The sequence below is a fragment of the Homalodisca vitripennis genome, chromosome 5 (assembly GCF_021130785.1).
Source record: "Homalodisca vitripennis isolate AUS2020 chromosome 5, UT_GWSS_2.1, whole genome shotgun sequence".
NCBI lineage: Eukaryota > Metazoa > Arthropoda > Insecta > Hemiptera > Cicadellidae > Homalodisca > Homalodisca vitripennis.
This window is the reverse complement of record NC_060211.1, coordinates 79,696,377-79,719,590: the sequence shown is the minus strand read 5'-3', so window position 1 is coordinate 79,719,590 and position 23,214 is coordinate 79,696,377. Positions and strand designations below refer to the sequence as shown.

The window sequence follows — 23,214 nt, the reverse complement described above, 5'->3', positions numbered from 1 at the left end:
TTTTATTCTATTATATAGGGTTTTTTTCTTTTTAAAAAAGTGTCTCTCTTTATTTAATCACAGATCTCGACACGAAACGGCAAAACTTGCCAGAACAAGATGGCCGATTCCGGCTTCAACTGCTTCAATAACACGTGTATAATTTGAACGCTTCCTCCTTCATTCCCAGTTAGTGTTATATTTTGGTAAAGCTTTACAAGTAACAGCTGATTTGTTACTGAACATTGTTGTTTGATGGGAGAGTTGACTGTCAAACTGGTATGTAATTAATCTGAGAATTAAAAGACGTGTAGTATTTCCAGTAAAATCTTCAGGGCTAATTGTAAATTTAGCCGGTGACAAAATTCAGTCAGATAATCCAGCAGTGACGTGCAGCGTTTTGTAATGAAATAAATATTAAAAAACGTATTCAAGTAGTGGTTTATAGTCGACTATTTATCTGGTATGATTTCCAACGATTTATTATGATGAACGACACGGAAAAAAGTACGGTTCAAAAAGTCCCCGAAAATGTAAGTAAATGTAAATTTGGAAGAATTAGTAGGTATACATAAGTAGTAATGAATCACCGTACCGAATTTACGTCGACAATTACGATCGTTCACGTGATCTGAGCTTGAATTAGTGACGTGGTATGAGCTAGAATTTAGATACTATATCGAAGGATGTTTTTCTTTCTTCACCAGGAGTGCAGGGCCACCAATGAATGGCCAAGGGATTTCTGATCGGTACTTTCCGACATCAGGTCACGTGTCAAATCGACCAAACTTTTCCGACATCAATCACGTGGCACGAGCTCTAAGGTCGGGAAATACCCCTGGCCATCAGAACGGGCTTCGATGGACCCTGCACTTCTGGCAAAAAGATATATTACCTACCTAAATTTAAACTCAGATCACGCGAACTATCGTAAATGTCGACTTTAACATTTCATATCTATAATACGTACGTATGTATACCCTGATAACAAATAGTAGATAGGGGCAAGTGGTCTCTCTTGTCGACATCGCTTCCTTTCCGGAGGCAGAAGACAAGGGCCGATCGTGGAAATGACATGTAATGTTCACAGTAAGTCAAATAAAGTATGTTCATTCTAATAATTCTGTTTGTTAGATCCCCTGTTAGATAAGCTGTTAAAATAGTAGTGGCCACAGGATAGTACCAATGTACAAAAATCGGCTCTGAAATATATCTGAGTCAATCTCAGTGAGCTGTGTTCCGACCAATATAAACCACAGCAGAAGCTTGGTCCTGTCAAATTGTTGTATGCTCAACCACGTATGTATCTCAGAAACATTCTCGGAGAAAAACCTATATTAAAAATACGAGTATATACGTTAAATAATTTGTTTCAGGTGTGTACATGATGAAGATATATTTTGTTTAAGTACAAAATAAACTATTCATATATTTATATCTGTTTTAATCTGTCACAGTATATGAATATTATTTTAAATTCATAATTACAACAGCAACAATAATTATGTGAAAAAGTTGATTACTAATGTAATTTAGAGTTTCCCGCATACAAGTTAAACCTGTACCTAATGCTACACTCATAATTTTATTAGTGCAAAGTAACAGATACGTCACATTTTTTTTCAATTTTTAGGCTTTACTGTACAACAATGGTGACTCAAGACTCGGTCTCAATGTATGTTCTTATACAGTACGTGCAAGTATAAGACGTATATCAAACATGGCCCAGGTTGTAAACTTTACTCATCAAAATTCACATATAAATGTGATGACATTTCATGAAATTTATTGTACTGGCTATTGCGATTGTTTTTATCATATTTAAAATGGCTTTGAACACTTATACACTTGCTTTATACAATATAACCAACCTCTGATACTTTTTATTATTTTTATCAATATTGCACCATTTTTATTTAATTACCTATCGTTATTAATACTAACACTTTTACTTGATTTTTATAATCACAATCAGTAGATAAGATGTGAGAAGTCACACTCCTGTATTAGCTTTCAATAACACTTTTACGCCCAGGTTTATCGCAATAAAAATTATATGCCGCTTGTTTTTTTTTATATAAAATCATCCGATAATTTATGTAATAAATCACAGAATTGCCAAGATAATGTGTTTGCACTCGTATTTAAAAAAGTTTCAAAGCAGAATAAGATAAAGATATAAAGCTTCGAATAAGAAATAGTTCAAACAAAACAGATATTTCCTCAAGCTTACTAAAAATTAATGTTTCCTTATGTTTGGCCATAGTAAAACCCCAGATCTTGAAGCTTAGTCAATAGTGGCACAGGAATAAGAATTCCAAGCCTTACTGATCTGGTTTTCGTCGTAATCAGGTGTTAATCTCTTACGCTCCTTAGTCTCTTGTGGTTGTGCCGTGGGGGATAAAACCTACCCTGAATCGTCAAGGTAAAACCTGGTAATGATATTTGGCATAAACATTGTCTTTTATAGAATTTGAAATCATACTATCTGAGGTGTTAAAAATTATACAAACCACAAGACCAGGAAGCTTAACAGAACATCCTCTCGATTGGATTATCATTTCTGCCAGACACAATTGCTCTCGTACGCCACGGTATAGTACGTACGTCTTACAGACCCACCACAGTAACAACCTGCAGTGACTCGTCGGTGATGAGTGCTACCTAAGGACGAGTAATTATCATGAATTGTTAAGGCATTGATATTTTGATGTCAAAGATATTTTGAGTTAAACTCCAATAAATGTGTTGTGCAGTTTGTTCCAGAATGCTTAAAAACACCTGTATAGCTGAAATAGAACATGTCTTTTCTGTTTTCCAAACAAATGGTAAACACGGAGACAAAATAAAAGTATTTTATCTCAAGTCTGTATATGTGAACATATTCTGGATACAATCCACAAATGTCCTGCGCAGCGCAGATGTCACAATTATTTTTATGTGTTGTCACAGTTATTATGTGTTGCCAATAATAACACACATCTTACGCACCGCGATCTGTTAACTGGTGATTATTCACACTGAAATAAGTTTTTTGTTGAATTTACTAGTTTTATCAGTTAAAAATGACCACGTGGAATCAAGATTTGACAATGAAACTGATCGAATAATTGCATTCCCGTCCATTATTGTAGGATGTAACCCTTCCAGACTGCAAAAATATAAATAAAGAACGATAAAACACTTTTACCGTACTGCGAGCTTTCTTCGAGAAACTTTCTGTCCCCCATGGCCTCTTTCTTTCCATAATTTAGGAAGATAAAGCACGCACAAGCTAAAACCACGTCCTCTTCAGTCACCATATCGACAAACACTAGCTGACTGGTGTGGACGCTGAACAAGTTGGAAACCTGAATCAAAAACTGTGTCTGCAGACAGATCTGCACAACCGGCAGTCGACCGCTTACTGTATGCATACACAATCTGCAAGTATGGACGAGACGTTAGGCCACTTGTTCAGCTCTACCTGTTTATAGTCGTATTTGTCACTAATTGCATTCAGGTTGTAGCCACGTGAGGTACATGTTTATCTCTCAGTCATATTCCACGTGAATTTGTTTTATACCTCGAATATACGTCTTCTTGACGGCGAGATCTCAATGTAATGTTTGCAATAAGGAGTAAAAGTAACGGGATTAGATCTAACGAGGAGTATAGTTCTCAGGTGAAGGGTTTCTTAAGAGGGGAGGCACCACGTCCTTCATCCCTTTATCCTTATCAGCGGAAAATTGGACTTAATTACGCTTCATAAACATTATTATATTTTTTACTGGTAATAACAAAACTTAAGCTTAACTTTAACGTAATTTATGTGCAAAAGGTTTAAGAATCCAAACTTTAATCACAAAAGGGTTAAATGTAACTAAAAAGTAATGATCTTAAACTATTTTTATTGTTTTCATACTCACAACTACTTATTTTTTACTCAGTTCTCAAAATAATTTACATACAATTTGCTATAAAAATAAAATAGATACTTAATCTAAATACTAAATATTCTATTAAATCGCAAAACGCTATCGGGAAAACCATAAATGATAGGAATTATTGCTTCTTTATTCCGCACTGCATTTTTATTTTGACCTATTAGGATTAAACGATTATATTAGATATAGGTGCTAAAATGACCCTAGACTTCATCCTTACGATCTACGATTAAGTTGACGACTGCCCTAAGAATGTTGCATCCGTAAGGAAAACAGGGGTCATAATAATAATAAATCTTTATTGCGTTCACGATTTAATAAAATTGTATTCATTCGTCAATAGTTTTAGCTGATTACAATTTAGAACGAAACTAAAGGATTTAACCTATTAATTGTAAATTTAATTAATTTCAAATTTGATCCCAGCGGCTCATCGTAAACTCATTAACAGAGTAGAACACCCTCGATACCAATAGGTTTTTCAATCGAGCTTTGAATTTTTTAGAATGATTTAAATTTTTTATCTCATCAGGGAGCTTATTTATCGACTTAACACCAACCTCGGATGATAAACGTTCGAACATGGCAGTTCTGTGCTGTTAAATATGGAAGTTGTCCTGGCCCCTAGTCCCATATTGGTGAACGTCCCTGCCTTGGACCAACTCACACTTGAATCGGCAGTACAAGGCAACCTCAGGGATATAGAGACCGGACAAAGTTAGCAATTCAAGCTTTCTGAAGGAATTTTTACATGAATCTCTGAATTTCAAATTTGAAATTATTCGGACCACTTTCTTTTGAATTCTAAATACTTTTTTAAATTTGTAATTAGAACAGCTGGCCCACAGTCTCAGCCCATATGTTATATGAGGATATACTAGGCCAAAATAGGACGTTCGTAATACATCCAAGGAGGAAAACTTTAAAAGGTTTCGCAAAGCATAAATGTTCGATGAAACCTTTGAACAAATGCCTTCTATGTGATCGTTCCATGTCAGGCCTCGATTAAGGCACATCCTTAGGAACTTGGTAGAATCATTTTACTCTAGGAGGACACCATCCACCATCACAGCAGACCGTTGTATCGTCAGCGTATTGAACCATTTTACCTGTTAGGAGTGACGAATTTAACCCGTTGACGTACACAATAAATAATACTGGCCCAAGGACAGATCCCTGCGGGACACCATAGGCCATTTTTACTTTTTCTGACAGGGAATTTGTAATCTATCACACTGGCTTCTATCACCGAGATAAGACAAAAGCCATTCGTGCGGCAGACCTCGAACACCACATGTCTTCAACTGGCAAACAATTTCTCATGACGTACACAGTCGAATGCTTTGGACAGATCGAGGAATATGCCTAGCACATGTTCCCGCCTATCCAGGCCATTGCAACGGTTTCGATTAAATTTGTGACGGCATTGATAGTGGATTTGTTTTTTCTGCAGCCGAATTGATGAGAACAAAGAACATCAAAACGTGATCTTTGTCAAAGATGCCAGACGGTAAAGAATCCTCTTATACAATGATACTATTTTTCATCCAGGATTTACTAAATTTGCCAGGAATATAGAGAAGGAAAGAGAAGCATATCAGGTTAGTTATTAGATTCCACTACTGGGACTTTTATACATTTTGCTTGCAGTGGAAGCCTTAGTGCGTGATGTATTGTGGGAGTACTTAGTGTCGCTCAGTATAGACCTGCAGTGAACATGTTTACACCTATTATAGCTAAATAATATTTTATACAATATTTTGACTGAGTGTTTATTATATCTGTAAGTCACACAGTCTCCATTAAAAGGAGAAAATATTTTAAGTGTGCTAAGTAGGTTTCAGCCAACTTGATTAGTTCACTTAAGCATGAACTAATCAAGTTCATATCCTCATGTAAATTTAAGCAATCTTGAGTTGCGGTTGACTGTATAGAATATAGTCCAACTCCATTCTGATCTCAGAAGATGAGTAATAATCGAACTGGATTGCCGTGCAAGACGACTACTGTAGAAGCACTCTAGAAGTGTTGAGTAGCCGTCAACCTTTGAAAATATCAACTTCGGGAAGATTCTCCCGCCGTTTCACATGTCAGTATTTTAGCTTATGCGAATGTACTGTGCTCATAACTTAACTTTTAATGAAGAGCGATTCAACATTTGTTTCGCGTTAGTTGATCTATTCCAGTCTCCCGTCAATGTTTAAAGCATTAAAAACTCACTCAGTCTAATTAATTTTAAAGTTGTAATTTCTAAGCTAGAGAGGGATATTAATATATCACAATAGAAGTCCTGATAGAACTTATGGTACGAGATCGTGCCATTGTTAAAGTAGAGTTTACTTATAGGACAGTTTTCATACATTCAGGAAAACTGCCGTATACATATCGATTCCAAGGAGGAGCCCCGAAAGCTCACGCTAACTTTGTGTTAACTTTTGTTGACATAATATTCATGTAAAATATTATTTAACACAATGTAATACATATGTGTGTGCAAGTTTTTTTTAAACAAGAGTTAGCTATTTTGTCTCTAGAGTCCTACGCGGGTTCACGAGACGTAAATCCACAAACTCTACGTCGGCTGTTGGTTTTGTGGTTGAACGAAGAGGTCAGATCTACCTTGATCTCTAAAGAAAGTTTGACAAGTGTCTCCACATTGATGTTTACTTTATTTGAAAGACTAGGACCTATTAAAGTACTTCGCACCTCTGAGTGAGTACCAGTTAGTCTTGTAACGCGCGACTCAGTAAAAATGCGCTAGAGTGCCGGAGATCGCGTTGCGCGACCCGCTGTTTTTGCGGGGGAAGTGCCAGGGAGTCGCGTAATAAAACGAATAATATTTTTTATATAATTTAAACTATTGAATGAAACCATGGAAACTGCTCTGCTAAGGTCCGAATTAGCCATTTTTACACGTTGTTTGTTCTTGTACTATATTTAGATGATATGGAACGCTGCTGGAAACGACTCTATTAAACGTTTTCTAACATTATATTTTAAAAATTAGTTTGGATTATAAAATTTGTAAATATAATGTTTAGTGTATATTTTTATTGTAATGTTCTGCTATACAACAAGGTAGTATCAAAAAATAAAAGTACACTAACTTTTGTCAAAGTTACGACGTACGACTCGTATTTCAGTTGCAAATTCAATTTTGTTTCGTTATGTAGTAAATTATACATTCATGGATAATGCCAAAAATTAGATTTCTTTCTACTTTTTAGTATAATAGCATGTAGATAATCTGGGAGAAATCAAAATAAAACATTCACTATTTATTTATTTTGTTAAGTAAATGTACCATAATTCTTTTATTAAAACCCTGCGAATTTACTAAAAATCCTACGCCAAGTAGAGAATAGAATAATATTTTGTTCTATAATGTTTGTAAAACCCTCTAGCACTTCTCGCATATTAACCCCAAAAATAATGAGACACTTCTCAGTGTATAGAATTTTTTTCTTGTTGCTTTTAAATGGTAAAACCTACCCTGAACTGTAATGTCTCAAACTTTGCTTGTATGATCTCTCTACCGATCACAGGAATAATAAATCATTTAGCACTGAATTTAACCAAGTATTCTGCTGTAGGGATGGGTTTAAATCACTATTCGCCTCTGAACCTCAGTAAAAAGACGCGACGGTAGTTAACTTTACTTATAAAAATAATGATTTGTTCTTTTGTGGTATTATAGCCATTAGAGCCAAGGGATATCACATCTTAAAAGATCTTGGTGTTCTTATAGATTCCAAGCTGATGGTCTCTGAAGCACCTGAAGCAATGTTTGTTTGGGCATAACGAGGAAACTGGATCTAATTACGTGAATCACACGATTTTTTATAAACAAATCTTAGGTTCTTAATTGTTACTGTACGAATCCATGGTTTGAAGTGATTCTGAATATGCAACCGTTGTCTGAAGAACCGAGATTACGCAGATATCCAAACTGTCCATTCCTAAGGATGTAGATACCCACTTGCATCCGACAATAGCTGGTTCGGATACGTACTGTCTGACAGACAGGCATAATCCTCTCACACTCCTCATTTGCACAAAATATATCTTGTGAATAGCGTATTGGATCTGTTCAACAGCATATATCTCACATCCGTTCAGTCCGAGACAAACCAACATATTTTATCAGACAGCTTTCATACTTCGGCCTCCTTGGCCGTCATATCAACTATTACTTTTTTGGTATATTTATAAAATTCTTAAATTTATAATAAAAATAGTACACGTCTTGTAATTATTTTATACTTAAAATTTTGACCTTATCGGATAAAAAGTTTCCGAGATATATTTTTTTTTTATATATATTTTTTAAAGTTCAAACCCGTTACTATTTTCGTTATTACCGACATAAAAACAGAAAGCTACGTTTTGTAAATAATGTATTTTATATTTTTAAACGCAGAAAAGGATATGTATTAATGTAATTCCCGTTATCATACCTCTACTGGTTAATTTGTGGTTTCGGTTACGGTTAACTCTAAATTGGGGCTATCTAAACGTTTTGATCTTAGAGTTTACCTGTGGAACGTTGATTATGAAATTTCAAAGGTGCCATAGAAAAGCAATTTCTGAAAGCAACGTCTTTTGCGGAATACGCCGGCGACATCGCTGCAGTTTATTACTGCGGATTCTTTCGACCGAGTAATGCTGAAAGTGCTTATTTGGATAGGTGAGCATGGTAAAACTTCAATGTTGAAATTTGGTTAACAAACGAAATTTGCACCGTTTTTTATAAGTTTCCGGGTTAGAAATGTTCAAAGTTGCAGTTTCATCAAAAAGTTTAAAAAAATCTAAAAAAGGACATGTTGTTTGTTGTTTGTTGTTACTGGGTTAAAAACTAGAATTTATTATTTGTAAATTACCGTCTAAATGTATAAATAAAGAAGCTAAAGTTTAATCTTGTGGTTCCGGTAGTCTAGCTTTCCTAGATAGTTTGCAGTAACCTTTCAAACACAAGTATTTATTTTTTGTATACGAGTGTATTTGTCTTAGTATCGACCATGACAATCATTTGCCATGGTATCCATCCGGCGCGTCCAGTCAATTACCTAATAAGGGTGGAGCATTGGATCTTCCATCGAGTACAGAAGTTGTTTCGGTCAATCAGTGGTTGTGCATTAATCAATAGGAGATGCGTGCAGGCCCGTGCTATCACAGTAATTTAATACTTCAATAAGAACGCCGTTAAGTTTAACGCCTTGCGGAACCGTGTTGCTTTCATGACATTTGAAAGCTCTGCTTCTTCTATAAAATAGGAGAAAGATGTAAACATTCTGTGGTTGGTTCAAATTTTAACCTTTATGTTAGAATGGTTCGTAATGGTTGGCGTGATGGTTTGTTCATCTATACAGCTGTTTTAAACGATATATTGAAGCAACTCCAGTTGCCCATAGAGTAATACTAAGTTCTGTGTCAACCATACAATTAGTTTTTTTTAATTCTCCAGAAATTGGATTAATTGGTATTAAAATAAATATGTCCTTAAAATTTATAAAGTTGTGTCTGAACTAGGTCAAGACATTTCTAATCTATATCAAACTATCTCTGAGTTTAGCCCAAGCCTTACACAACCAGAAAACGAAATTTATGTTACTAAAACTATCCGTCTCTACACTTCATAATAATCAAGCATCTTCGAACTTAGAAGATTGTAGCTTCAAAATTGCTGATCGCACTTCCAGATTGCACAACGCTATTCTTCATAACTTACATCAAGACCAGATAATCGTGTTAATAATAAATCTCAGGATCGTGCGTCGATTAATCGCATTTTTTATCAATTGCGCTCTCACCCACTAATTTTTCTTTCTATATATTGGGCAAGATGTCTGGAACCAAGCCTAGACCGATAGATGTAACCCTCGCCAACTCTATTGCTACCAGGTTTCTTTTCAAAACATTTTCTCAAGACCTCCTCGAGAACGATAGTACTACTCGATAGTTCTCAGTACTACGGTTTCCCGAAACAGGACCTTGAATGAGCGCAAATGCCTCGATGAAATCTGTAAGCGCTCAGACAAACGAAAGTATTGTCATCTATTATGTTAGACGTATCTTAAGTACGCAAGGCAACCAATAACTTGGACGAGTCCAAGTGTTATGGGCCTGATTCCTCCTGTGACTGTTTAATACTGCTGTCAACTAATAGGATATCCTCTCACTAGGCTATTCAACAAGTCTTTATCAGATGGTATATTGCCCAATGTCCATAAAAGAAATTTTACCGTTCCTATTTACAAAAAGGGTCCAATTAATGATGTGAAGAATTACCGTCCCATTGTTACAATTTCAGTTATCGCCAAACTATAAGAAAAGGTCTTCCTCAATAAGACAACCATCATATATCTTTTCATCAAAATGAATTTATGCGGATACGATCTTCAACCGCAAAGTCTTTCAGCCTGACATATTTTTGTTGAGCGTTCCCAGGTCGATGCTATCGAGCTTGATTTTCCCAAGGTTTTCGATCGTGTCAGTCATACGCTGTTGTTAAGAAATATCAAAACATTTGGATTTGCTGGCAGACTACTCGACTGGATCTCAAGTTACTTGCGTGGTAGGACACTACAAGTTCGCTTTAATGAAGCTTTCTCTCGGTCATTCGAAGCCACACCTAGAGTCCCACAAGGCCTTATATTGGGTCCTCCCTCACCTGTTCAACATCTTCATTGATGGTGTCACAAACCAGCTGTGTTGCAAGAACTTACTTTTCACTGATAATATCGAACTGAAAATTCCTTCGGTTTGTGACTTTAACCTTCTTCAAACTGGACTGATTTGTATTGTGGAATGATGTGGAACTAACTCGATGTCCCTGAAATACCTGTGCAATATTATGCCTTATCAGTATGAATATACTATCGGTGATGCTATTCTTAAGCGTACATCGGAAATGAAGGACTTAGGTGTAATTTTTGTAAAATCTCTGAACCTCCATCGCCTCCTTAGAATATTCAACAGCATCCATTCTCTTAAGCTGCTCTACTGTTCGTCATACCTCATCTGGAGTATTGTAGTGAAGTCTGGGCTCCCCATCAGGCCTACCTAAAATCTGATATCGAAAAGGTTTCAAATCGTTTTCTGGTGGGTAGCTATCTTCGGTTCAAATACGCCGCCACACTCTTGATTGATACTGCCAATCTTCTAAATCTGTCATCTCTCGAGGAAGACGCACTGTTCAGGATATCATGTTCTTACACCGCTTGATCAACTTCAAAGTAAACTGCCCCAATCTATGCCAGAGATTCACATCACAATATCATGTGATGTCTTTGCAAGACCAGTCGTCTCACCGAATTACGCCAGAAACAGTCCTCTGCTGAGGATGCAGGAGTCCTCTATCCCTGAGGACTTGGACCTCTTCCATATGAAAAGTGGCCCCTTCAGGACTCGTCTACTGATCATTTTTTCGTGTTTCGTAAATTATTTCACATTATATTTTTGTTGTATTGAATGGGAAGATACCACTGGAGTACAGAATAAATACGTTACTTCCCATTTCTTATACAGATCAAGAAATCGTCAGAAATTGTCATGATAAATAATATTAATAAAATTATTGTCCGAGTTTTCGTATAGTCCTCTGTTTACTTAGTCTTTCAGCACTAAATTTAGTGGCCTCCTAAGGAAATCAAACCTCTTATCTTAGTTTTAATATCTAAGCCATGGTTGAAGCCATTTGTTTTAATTTTCTTTGAATGATGCTGATATTTTTCTTTGCTTAATATGTCCCAAAGACAATTAAAATGCTTTTAATACGATTAAATGTTAAAGATTGAGTGAACATGTTTATAGAATCAGCTGAGCATTTCTAAGTGAATTTTGAGAAAATAACAAGCAAACAAAATTTTTCATCCAGAAAAATCTTAAAACTTATATTTTTAGCAGTACGATGGAACACGATAGGTTGTTGTTGCTAACAAAATAATTCCAAGAGGTAAGAATGAACAATTAAATCTAGTAAAATAGACATATTTTCCAGTATAAAAGAATGTTATTCGGTTAGAGGTTTTTGCAATAGGTAACCTGAACCATAGTGATACCATAGTGACAATGAGGCAAAGTACATGATGTAAATCACGAATTATTAGCAGTAGTAATGTTTAAAAGGTATTTTCATTTGCCTTACCACATATATCCTTACTGCCGGTCTACCGAACAACAGGAGTAAGGTGTTTCTAGAAGCTTCCTCAAAACCATAAAATAAGTGAAGTTTGTGTTTAGCAAAACGCTGAACGAACATTTCTTGGTTAATGGTTTTTATATTCGCTAAATAATTTTTATGCTCAAGTCCTACTTGCTAGAGCCAACTGCAGAGAAAAAAATATGTATTATTATGTGTGCTTTTTAAGTTTTAAATTTTTTATGTGTGAAGTAAGTATTTGGTAGGCTATAGTAACCTTATGTAACATTTATTATATTATAATATGTTCAATTTGAATTTTGATTTAAACGGTAATACTGATTTATCTCCTATAATATAGACGGGAGTAGCATCAGGTTTCGTACAGTATATAATAACCTGGCGCAAAAGCTCCAGTCTTCCATCTCGTCTGTTCTGTAAAAGTGAAAACGAGAAAGTTCGTATATATTATCGTATTACGTGAATACTTCTTTACCTGAACAGTAAAGAACAATAATGCTGGAACTTGGCCTTAGGTCACTTCTTAAATTTTGATCAAAACATTGTGTTTTAAAATGTCTGGTATTCTAATTCATCATATTACACAAAATTGCTTCGCAGAGACGTAATTAAATGACGTTGGCATCCTTCATCTAGTAGTACGCTTCTACTTAATAATATGTTACTAACTGTTAACTTTTCAACTGTATTACACTAAAACAAAACTACTACATTCGTAATAATATTTTCTTTTTGGCTTAGGATAAAATGGCGCTCACGTTGATGGAAGGAGAACAATCATGTCAAGAGAGCACACAAGTTGGTAAGGTTACATTTACTACTGTTTAGTAACCTTCAGATTATACTCTTCCCGTGTATTAAGTATAAGCTAAAAATATTCTTCTTTGGCACAAAATAATTAAATTGCTAGCAGTTAGGTAAGGAGGCTGATTGAAAGATGAGTATAAGGTCGGAACAGACAACGGTTATTCAGCTAAAGAAGAAGCGACTACTAAGTTATTATCTCTCGTTCCAAACCTTTATAGATAAACTGTATTATATAATGACATATTAATCTGAAAGCCAATTTAATTTATTATAAATTGTGCCGAGCCGAACAGTTTTTCTCGGCATGTGTGCGTGAGTAGGTTAATATCTGCTTTGGTTTGTTCGCAGATTATCTCAATAATAGTGTGAAGTACAGCGAAGATATTTTGCACAATTGAATAATAAGGCCATTCGGGAGTTGGGAGTTTCACTCCAAGCCTTATACCGGAAGTAAACGGGTTTAACCAAATTAGCTCCTTAGACCTGCATCTATGAATTTATATTTTTGATCTGAGCAAAAAGGTTAACTCAACTGTGATACCGGAAAAACAATTCCTTTGAACCAAGAGTACTGCAAACACAATTATTAGTATTAATTGTTTGTAGTTGTTTATAGTTACTTATATTTATTCTTTTTTTAGAAACCAATTACTACTTTTAATTATGTAACTATTTAGTTGAAATTTGTATGTGTGTGTGTGTGTGTGTGTGTGTGTGTGTGTGTGTGTGTGTGTGTGTGTGTGTGTGTGTGTGTGTGTGTGTGTGTGTGTGTGTGTGTGTGTGTGTGTGTGTGTGTGTGTGTGTGTGTGTGTGTGTGTGTGTGTGTGTGTGTGTGTGTTCACTTCTTGCCGTCTTGTGTCCAACGTTTTGAATCAATTAAATGTTAGAGTTATTATAATTGTGCGATAATTAATACCTATAATACTTTATTTTGAAATTTAGATCGTTTATCTATTTAAACTACAATTTAATTCAGTGCATAAAGAATAACCCTATACGAACGAACTTAAATGTGCATGTAATTTAACATATAAATAATAAACCCCATGTAAATAACTGCCACAACAATGGGTGGTATGGGTTCCTTGATTTTAAAGGAATAATAATGGATATTTTGGATTTAGCTTTAAATAGATTATTATATTAGTACTGGTAAATAAGCTCATTCATTATTTCTGATTCTTTAATTTTTTTTGAGGAGTCTTTCTAGAACAAATTTTCGAAAAAAATGAATCAATTATGGTAAATATGGTAAAATATTATATTATAAATGTCACGTATTTATTTTTAACCCTTAGCTTTAATATTTTCCCAAAACTAATGATCTACGCGTGAAACTAAAATTAAAACTCACGGATTCTTGATCTGCGTTAAACTGAGCTGCTGAGTCAAAATTACGGATCTAGTATTTCAAAATGTTAAAACTTCTAAACCCCAAAATCGATATTATTGGTACACGAGATTGTATTCCATAAAACCATGGACATGTACTGCTTCTTAGATTTCTGAAGTAACTGCATCATCATGACTTAATAAGGCTTTAATGTTTTAGTTCTGGATGATCCAGGCTATATTTCTGATTTATATAACCTCTTTGTTTACATAAACATATATTTGTACAACATGTAATTACATTTTTTTCGTCGTGCCCTTTTAGCACACCTAACTCATTAACATCAAACTAAACTATTCAGTCTACACCCTAACATCGAAAACATGCCTTTGACTATGTGATATGTTCCAATACTAACCGTATATTATTTTTAATATCGCAGAACAATGATTTTCAACTAATATGAATAAAACATGTTAAAGGTTCAGTAGACCTTAAACAGATATGATTAAGTAAGGGTTTTTAATATTAAATACATGTAAATTAATTTAATTCTTCTGTTTTGTGTCTTGTGTTTCAGAAAATCAATTGCGAAACAGGCTTGCTAAATTATCAGTTAACTTTAAAAATGGTAGTAACCTAAGACTACTCCACATCCTGGATGGAGAGAGTTTGCAAAGTTTATTTATGTTGAATCCAGAGTGCCAGATAAAAATTTTAGAAGAAACATATTTAAACCGAACTCGCTGTGGATGTAATAATTTCAAAATCAAAAGTGATTGTTGCCCTCTACAAAAAGTGTCGAAAGCTTCCATTTCGAACAATAGTGAATTCAACACTTTAGAAAAATTTTCATTAAAAGAGGAGACTGGTTCGGAACCAAAGTTTAAAACATTAAGCAGTTCTAACTTTCCCAAAGTAATTTATAAGAATTCCACTAACTGTAACGAAGATACCTTGGTAAATTCAAACATAAAGTGTTTGTTTGTTCCTACTTTGAACGGAGTAAAAGACGTCTATTCAGATCCATTTTTACAGAATACTAAAATGATAGAAAAAATGAAGATTGTAAAAAATGAAGAAAATGAAGAAAGCCCTGCACCCGACACTAGCTCTAATGAATATGCGACGAAACGTCCACTTCTTCGACGTCAGCCTGTTAATGCAGGTAGCGATAAAAACCACAATGAACTTGATAACGAATTTGAGTTTACCCTCAAGGAAGAAAACATAGTATCTTTTGTTTGTAGCCCTACTCCTCCAAGAAAATTCAAGGATCAATCAGATCTTACATTTGATAATGATCCGAGTAATGATGATTCTGATCAAGAATCTGATAAACATTCTGAACGTTCTTCATCAAAAGGAGATTCGGTATCGGAAACCGTGAGCAATATTTCGTATAAAAGTAATAGTAAAAGTGACGTGATGATGAGTAGAGCACGATTCCATGACTGGCCTAAAACAAACAATCTAGTATGGCATCCTCCAACACAACAAAATAATGTAGACCTCAATTCGATCAGTAAACCTCATGTTTATAGTTTACCTTCAAATGAATTTATGAGGCCTAATTTACACCAAAACGTTATCGACTTTCATGAACCTGTAAACCACAATAGTTTTTTAAATAATCAGAATAAACTAAAATCTTCTTGTGCCCAAGAAACTATTTTATTTCGAGAAGCGTCTTTGAGAGGTTGTTATAACCTTGAAGCTATACTAAAGGAAATAAGTCCTTCATTACCAAATGTTGAGCAAGAAGTAGTGAAGGTTAGAGAAGCAATATTTTCATCAATACGAGCCAAACAAAATAATGATTGTTTAATTTCAGACAGTGTTATTTCTATGATGGACTTGATCAAATTATGGATCAAACTCAATGCTCATTTCGAAAGAGACGATTTTAGAAATATTTTAGAAATTTCTGGGTGTGATATTTCAGTATTCCATGACTTTTTACAGTGGCAATATGTTTCAAGAATGTTTATTGAGAAAATGATCCACGTCTTGAAGAAGATTTCTCACAGAAACACTGCTGACGTGAACAATCATTGTCCATCATTCAATCATAGTGGCTATCATCGTACGCCTGCTTATGAACTGAGTCTAATTAATGTAAATCACAGCAGTGGCAATGATAGTAAAGATACCAAGATTCCATCATCCAAACTGGATTTTACACAAACAAAACATTGGAAACAGCGGCGTTTTCAACCAGATCAAACAAACCAGGAAGTTACAGAAACGAAAAACAAGAGACTTCTAAGATCAAACTTAACAGTTACCAATACATTTAATAGTTTTCAGTTGCCTGTAAATGGAAATTCTGAAATTGTGTTTGGTCAAGGTGATAATAGGTTATCTTGTTACAGTCGTGATTTTAATTTTGATAACAAAAATTGTAAAATACCATGTAAGCTTAATTATTTTTCTGAAGATTGCAGTCAGTTTTCACATTCTTCTAAGTTCATAAAGGACACGCCTGTTTTAACAGGAGTTTTGGAAAAGAAAGAACCTATAAAACGCCCGTTGATAAATCCTATAAAAGAACCGTGCTGTATAAAAGGCGAGACAAATATGTATGCACCAAGACTCGCAAATGACAATTTGAATTGCTCCTCGACAAATCTAATGAATTTGTCAGTAAGTCATCGTTGTTCAATAAACACACCTACCATTCCGACTGTACCTCCTTTCTGCAATAACCAACCGTGTTTCATAAACGCAAACCAATCTCTTCCTAATTTTGGCCAATGTCATTCACTGAAGAAACCCAACCCGATTCACTGCATAGATACTGATTTGGGCGACTGCATAAAAAGTAACTACATGAAGCCTGGGAGCTATAATCCTCCTCAAAAGCCCTTGACGTATCAAAAAATCATTAACAACAATCTTCCCATCGAGGACATGCCAGTTGTCGGTATACCATTCCTTTACTCTAACACACAAACACCAGCGTTAATCGTAGAAGTATCAAAGTCCTTTGATACATCTCATACTAGTCCATCGCAGACTCATGATGTGCCAACCGAAAGCAGATCTGATGATACTTGGAAGGTGGCTCTGACTTTGGCCGAATCTTTCAGAGAAAATATGATAGCCAGCAAATGCAGTAGCAACCCCAATTTAAAAGTATCTGAGACTGTTTCTTTGAAATCCCATTTCCTGCTGTCTGACGGATTTAGTCAGCACAGCTCCAACAACGAATTGAAGGTTGATAGTGAAACGGAGGATTCAAATGTTTTTGACAAATCTACTCCAACAGATATTGCTATTCCAGCTGTTGAATCAAAACTCAAAACTACCGATTGGCTGACAAAATCGTTTGACTGTACGCCACCCGAAACGGACAAAGAAACCTCAAATGCAGAGACAAATTACGTTCGGCCCGACTGTGAATCTTATGGAGTTAATAAAAGTTGTGACTCAACGAGCCATCAAGATAAGGTGAAACACAAACATTGCATGCCTGTGTCACCTGAAGAAGACAAACAGAAGGACTCGGTAAACATAGATAGGACATTAAACACTGTCCCACAAACAACTAAAACCCCTCTTGTGAACCCCGCTTACCAAGATTTAGGATCAGGTTTCAACTTCAGAAAGCCAAAGAAAAATAAGAAACTCCGGGATGAGTACACAAATGTGTTTGAAAATAAGCCTACGTTGTTGTGTAGGAAGCCAAAATCAATTTTCAAAAGATCTATGACTAAACACATGTTTTGTAAACTTGAAGAAATATTCAACTACATTTGGAATACTAAACTATGTGATTTTGATGGCGTCGAAATAAAGCCTGAACAGGTATTATATTTCAGTACTTATATTTTTATTCAATTAATTTATTTAATTTTAATATTTAAAATATTTGTATAATATATCATATTTAATATATACATTAATATTAAATATTTAATAATGTTTCGAAAATAATTTTTTGTCCACCTAGTATTATATTATAGTGGGGACAGTTTTAAAATTTTATTTCGCATTTTAAGAATTCAAAAATAGTTCAACGTACATTCAATGTAAATATTTCTTACTAAAATAATTCTTAAACTAGAGCTAGTGGACCTTAGATAAAAAGTGAAATTTAAAAAGACACACCGTCATCGTGACACGTAATGGTTACGTGTTTCTTATTAGTAATAAATATCTCCCCTTTGATGGATTTTCGAACGCGTTGTATTCTGTTTCAATCAGTCAAAAAAACAAAGTAAACTGCATTAGTATATAAATGTTGCGCGTTGTTGATACTTAAAAATCAAATGCAACACTCTTTGTAGCGTTAATTTATTTTATGATCTCAGAATTGATGGTTTAGCTAGAAATTTTATTGGCTTTAATAAAATAACATGAACTTGCATGAAAAACAAAATGTTGTTACGTAAAACTTTAATAAAATGTTAAAAACTGTGACATGGCTATTTTGGAGTTATTCTGAGATGTCGACAAGGTTGCCTGTGTGGCAGAGCCACCCGTCTGAAAACAAGGGCCTTGCCTTCGGTAGTGAAGCTGCGGGGGAGAATGTAGAGGAATTACGTCACCTAGTCGCCTAGCGACAGCGGTCTCAACTGTATTTTAGTCTTTAGTAAGATGGGCTTTAATTATTGGCCTTCGTATGTATGATCAAGAGTTTTAGACATCGAGGACAATATTAGTTCTGTATTAACTACATCTGCCACTGCTTTTCCGATTGTTTAATTATAACACACAATCTTTGTTGTTCTTAATTTTATAGTGGCCGGATTGTTTCTTATTCTTTATTTTATTATCCCTTATTATCCTTTATTTTATTAACAAGGAATATTATTTTTAATGAGAAGGAATATTGTGCATTCAGTTGCGTTAATTCAAATTGGCGTACTTTTTCACGTTCATTAGCTTAGTTTTTGGAATGAGATATATAGCATTTACATGTGTGGGTATATGAATGGAGAAAAGAATGAAAAAAAATAATATTAATTCTAACGGATTATTCATCTAGAAAATGGAAGAATGTGTTAATTATACCAATAACTTAATGAAAGTAATTATTTATAAGTAGTTGTAATATTTTAGAGTATACGCAATGCAAACGTCTTAATTGAATAGATTTAATATTGGCATGGAACGGCCCGTCCTGTGCTACTACTGAAGATACTAGAAATAGTTTACTAATTTTCAAAAGTACATTTATTTGCCACTGTGTATCTTGTCTTAGGACACGGGGAGATTGGACTATAAGATCAGAAATCCACTCTATATTCAAGTGTTGAAATGCAAACTGGCCAACCACGGTTACGATACACTTGAGCAGGCACTCACCGACTTTCAGCAGTTCTTCTTGGGAGTCAAAGGAAGAAACAAGGTTAGAAACCATGTTCTAGTAGTCAATAAAACGTTAGTACCAATAGTAGGCACTCACCGCCTTCCAGTAGTTCTTCTTGGGAGTCAAAGGAAGAAACAAGGTTAATAACCGTGTTCTAGTAGTCAGTGAAACTATAATAGGAATAGCAGGCACTCACCACCTTCCAGAAGTTTTTCTTGGGGGCCAAAGGAAGACACAAGGTTAGAAACTGTGTTCTAGTAGTCAATAAAACGTTAGTACCAATAGCAGGCACTCGCCGCCTTCCAGCAATTCTTCTTAGGAGTCAAAGGAAGAAACAAGGTTAGTAACCGTATTCTAGTAGTCAATAAAACGATAATAGAAATAGCAGGCACTCACCACCTTCCAGAAGTTTTTCTTGGGAGCCAAAGGAAGACACAACGCTAGTAACCGTGTTCTAGTAGTCTGTGAAACGAATAGCAGCCATTTAAATTATTATGTTTAATTTATTTTCTAAACTGATGCCGTCGTTTGTGTTCCAGGGAGACAAGCAGTGTATCGAAGTCGTTGGCATTATGGAACAATGTTTCCTCAATTTAGTGGAGAAACACTTTGGACTCTTATACCAACCCACACCGCAGTACTTTGGTCCGATTGGTATGGCACCCAGTTTAAAACCTCGGAGGCCGAAGAAAGCACCGCGAAGATTTTAAGTTTTCGGTTATCTTTCATTGTGTTCATCAAGACTTTCAGTTTGTATGTGTTAGTATTATTTGCCTGAATTCCTTGTGTTTGTAAAGGAATATTTTAAGTATACGTATTTAAGTAATTATAGGACATCTCAGTGAAATTAGTAGTGAACATGCAAGTGTTGTTTTAATTCCAGTACTGAGACTAATTCTGGTTACACAAGGCGATACGTTTGATTAGGCCTATAGTTAGTAAATTTGTAAGCAACATTGTATATAAACAAAAGTAAAATTGCTATACAATATGGTAACTTGTTTAGTTTAGAACGTAGCGGTCACTAATGACTTTTAACATGTGATAATTAGAGTAATATATTGTACATTTTGTGGTCTAAACTATGACAATATTCAAAGATATGCTATAGCCATGCAATTTTATCAGTTGTATGACAAATTTAATTTTATGTTATGTTTAATCAAAAGTTACATTTTTCTAAAGAAGTCACGAAATCAGAACTAATGTAAATAGATACTTATTCTATAGTATAATATAAAAGTTGGAATTGTTCGTGTTGTTTTATTGAGATCATAAATATATTAGTGTGAATGTCTGCAGTCAAAACTAGTTTGAGTCACTGGTTAAACTTCAACCAACCACTCAACCAGGATAAACCTTTTCACTTTTCAACTCGTCTGTATAAGACGATAGGTACCACTAAGAGTTAAGATTTAATATTTGTTAACTTAAAATGCCTCTTCAGTACGAGGCCGAAATATTTTAAGAATTTAATCGTGTTAACAATTTTTGGCGCGGTTTGATAATACCTAATATTACTATAGTCAAAACTCCATATATATGATAAAATCTAAAATATTGGACGACTTTGAAAATTATTGTTCACAGGAATAACTACCCGCGCCGACTTCCTTAAGAACTTGTCTATACATGTAAATAACAGTATTTTTACAAACACAATATGTACAAGTAATTGTGCATTGTATAATTATTAATATTTTATAAATACTGTTGACATCAAACGGTATGTTATTTTTTTTTCCTTTTCCCCTTATAATTCAATTGTTTAATAAATATTTCTAATACATTCATTCAAAGCCATTATTTGAATAGCGGTTAGTGCTACCTTTGAAATTAAACGTAGTGGACTGTTTAGATTAAGATATGAACTGTTGAGAGACAGCATATACTTATAATGTAAACTGTTGAGACTATACTCGGATCTCTACGGAAAACATGAGTGTAGGGGTTGACGGAAAAATTGGGAGGAAAAGTGGCCGGTGCCTGTGCACGGTGTATGTCCCTGAAAAGTGATCATCGGCGCAATTTGTATATAATTAGGGAAGGGATTAACTATTCCCGTTGAATCATGAGACGAGTCCGGGAGTGGGAAGTCAACTTTTGCAGGATGTACACATTCATCAGCTGTACGATCCGCTCGGGGGCATGTTCCACTACCAGCGGCGTCTGAGGAATTAGGACCACAGTCTAACAAATTATAAATTCAATTAGCCAGATAACCAACATTCGTAACTCAGCTAAGGCTACCTAGAAAGTTGTAAATAGCTGCAGACCATCAAGTAAACATTCTCCGAAGGTGTTGTGGGAGCTAAAGTATGAGGAAAGATAATTAATATTCCACGGGCTATAACATCTATTTTAAGTATCTCGTTATCAATGTGGCAGAGAGACTTTCTTTAATTCAACGATCTAATAACTATAAATCATTTTGTTTATCAGATTATGATTTTATCACTACATTTTAATTAGAAATTTTATTAGCTAGTTCATATTTAATTAATAGGAAATATAGACATTTTTATGTTTTCTCAGCATTAAAGTATTTACAATCTAGTTATTGTTTATCTCTTTTAAACCTCAGCTCTTAGCTATGCTAGCTTTTCTGGGTCACTTCGGCTGTTATTTTTGTCTGATGGGACCTCCCCGGGATTTTAACCCGTGTTCCCTCAATTAGAGAGCCGTGTCTATATCCACTAGCATACTGAGGACTTCGATCGAGTTATACCAAAGGACAAAGACAAAAAAATAAACAAGATATAAATATCTTCCATCCAATTGCCTTAACTGCAATAATGTTCAAAAATTGTACACATCTCATCGTAGTTTCCATCCTCACACCCATCAGTCTGGCATCCGTGAGTCATATAAGTTAACATGAAATCTTCAGTAGCCTCCGTACTCAAAAGAATTCTTTCTTCCCTTGACTCTAACAAATGCACTCTGAACTCTCTGTCATCTGAACAAGGAGTTTAATGTTGACAACTATACTTCTTTGCAATCTGGAAACCATTATATCATTCTTATCAAGGTCTATTCTCTTGACGGTCAAGTGACGGAAGTAAAATGTAAAATAATCGACCGTTTGTAAAATATAAATATAGATCAAACTTAGCAGAAGTTTTTAGTAGAAAAACACTATCATTGGTGGATTTGAAATTAATGACATGATTGTGGTAGTTACGGAACCACAACCCGAGAGCGTAATAATCCAATTTTTGAGCCGACAATTAATATAGACTCCCTGCTCTATATTTCTCATTCTTAATACTATGCAATATTTTCACATGTTGTAAGTTTCTCTTTCACATCAATAAATGCAATTTTAGGAAGTAATAAAGCCACTCTGGATAAATTACTTATTAGAAATCTTTACACATAACTTTTAATTTGTATTATATATATTGAAATTACTCTATATTACTTTTTGCTCTTGTTATAGCGTTTTCAGGATTACGTTACATACGATTTGTGTTAATCATTGTTAGATTATGTTTACTGTGCAATTAAATAAACAGATAAATTTCACGGTATAACCGATAAAGTGACGCCAACTTTACGTTATCTTCAAAGATCAAGGAATCAAACATTGATATCACTACTCGTATTTTAATTATCCCAGAAAGTGTTATACTACTAAAGTGTTTATTTTTAATACCTTATCAGTAACAATTATTATAAATAATAACAA

The 23,214-nt window shown here is 34.6% G+C and overlaps 1 protein-coding gene across 2 annotated transcripts; it reads left to right on the top strand.

The window, feature by feature from the left end:
- Positions 1-261: 261 nt before the first annotated feature.
- On the top strand, positions 262-20,777 carry LOC124362413. 2 transcript variants are annotated; one of them, XM_046816884.1, is made up of 5 exons: positions 262-512; positions 12,808-12,868; positions 14,787-18,016; positions 19,416-19,562; positions 20,063-20,777. In XM_046816884.1, exons 1-5 carry the CDS (start codon positions 465-467, stop codon positions 20,231-20,233), a joined length of 3,657 nt encoding a protein of 1,218 aa, XP_046672840.1. In that variant the 5' UTR covers positions 262-464; the 3' UTR covers positions 20,234-20,777. The 2 variants fall into 2 exon arrangements, with proteins under 2 accessions (XP_046672840.1, XP_046672841.1); XM_046816885.1 differs by lacking the exon at positions 262-512 and adding an exon at positions 11,738-11,859.
- Positions 20,778-23,214: the final 2,437 nt, after the last annotated feature.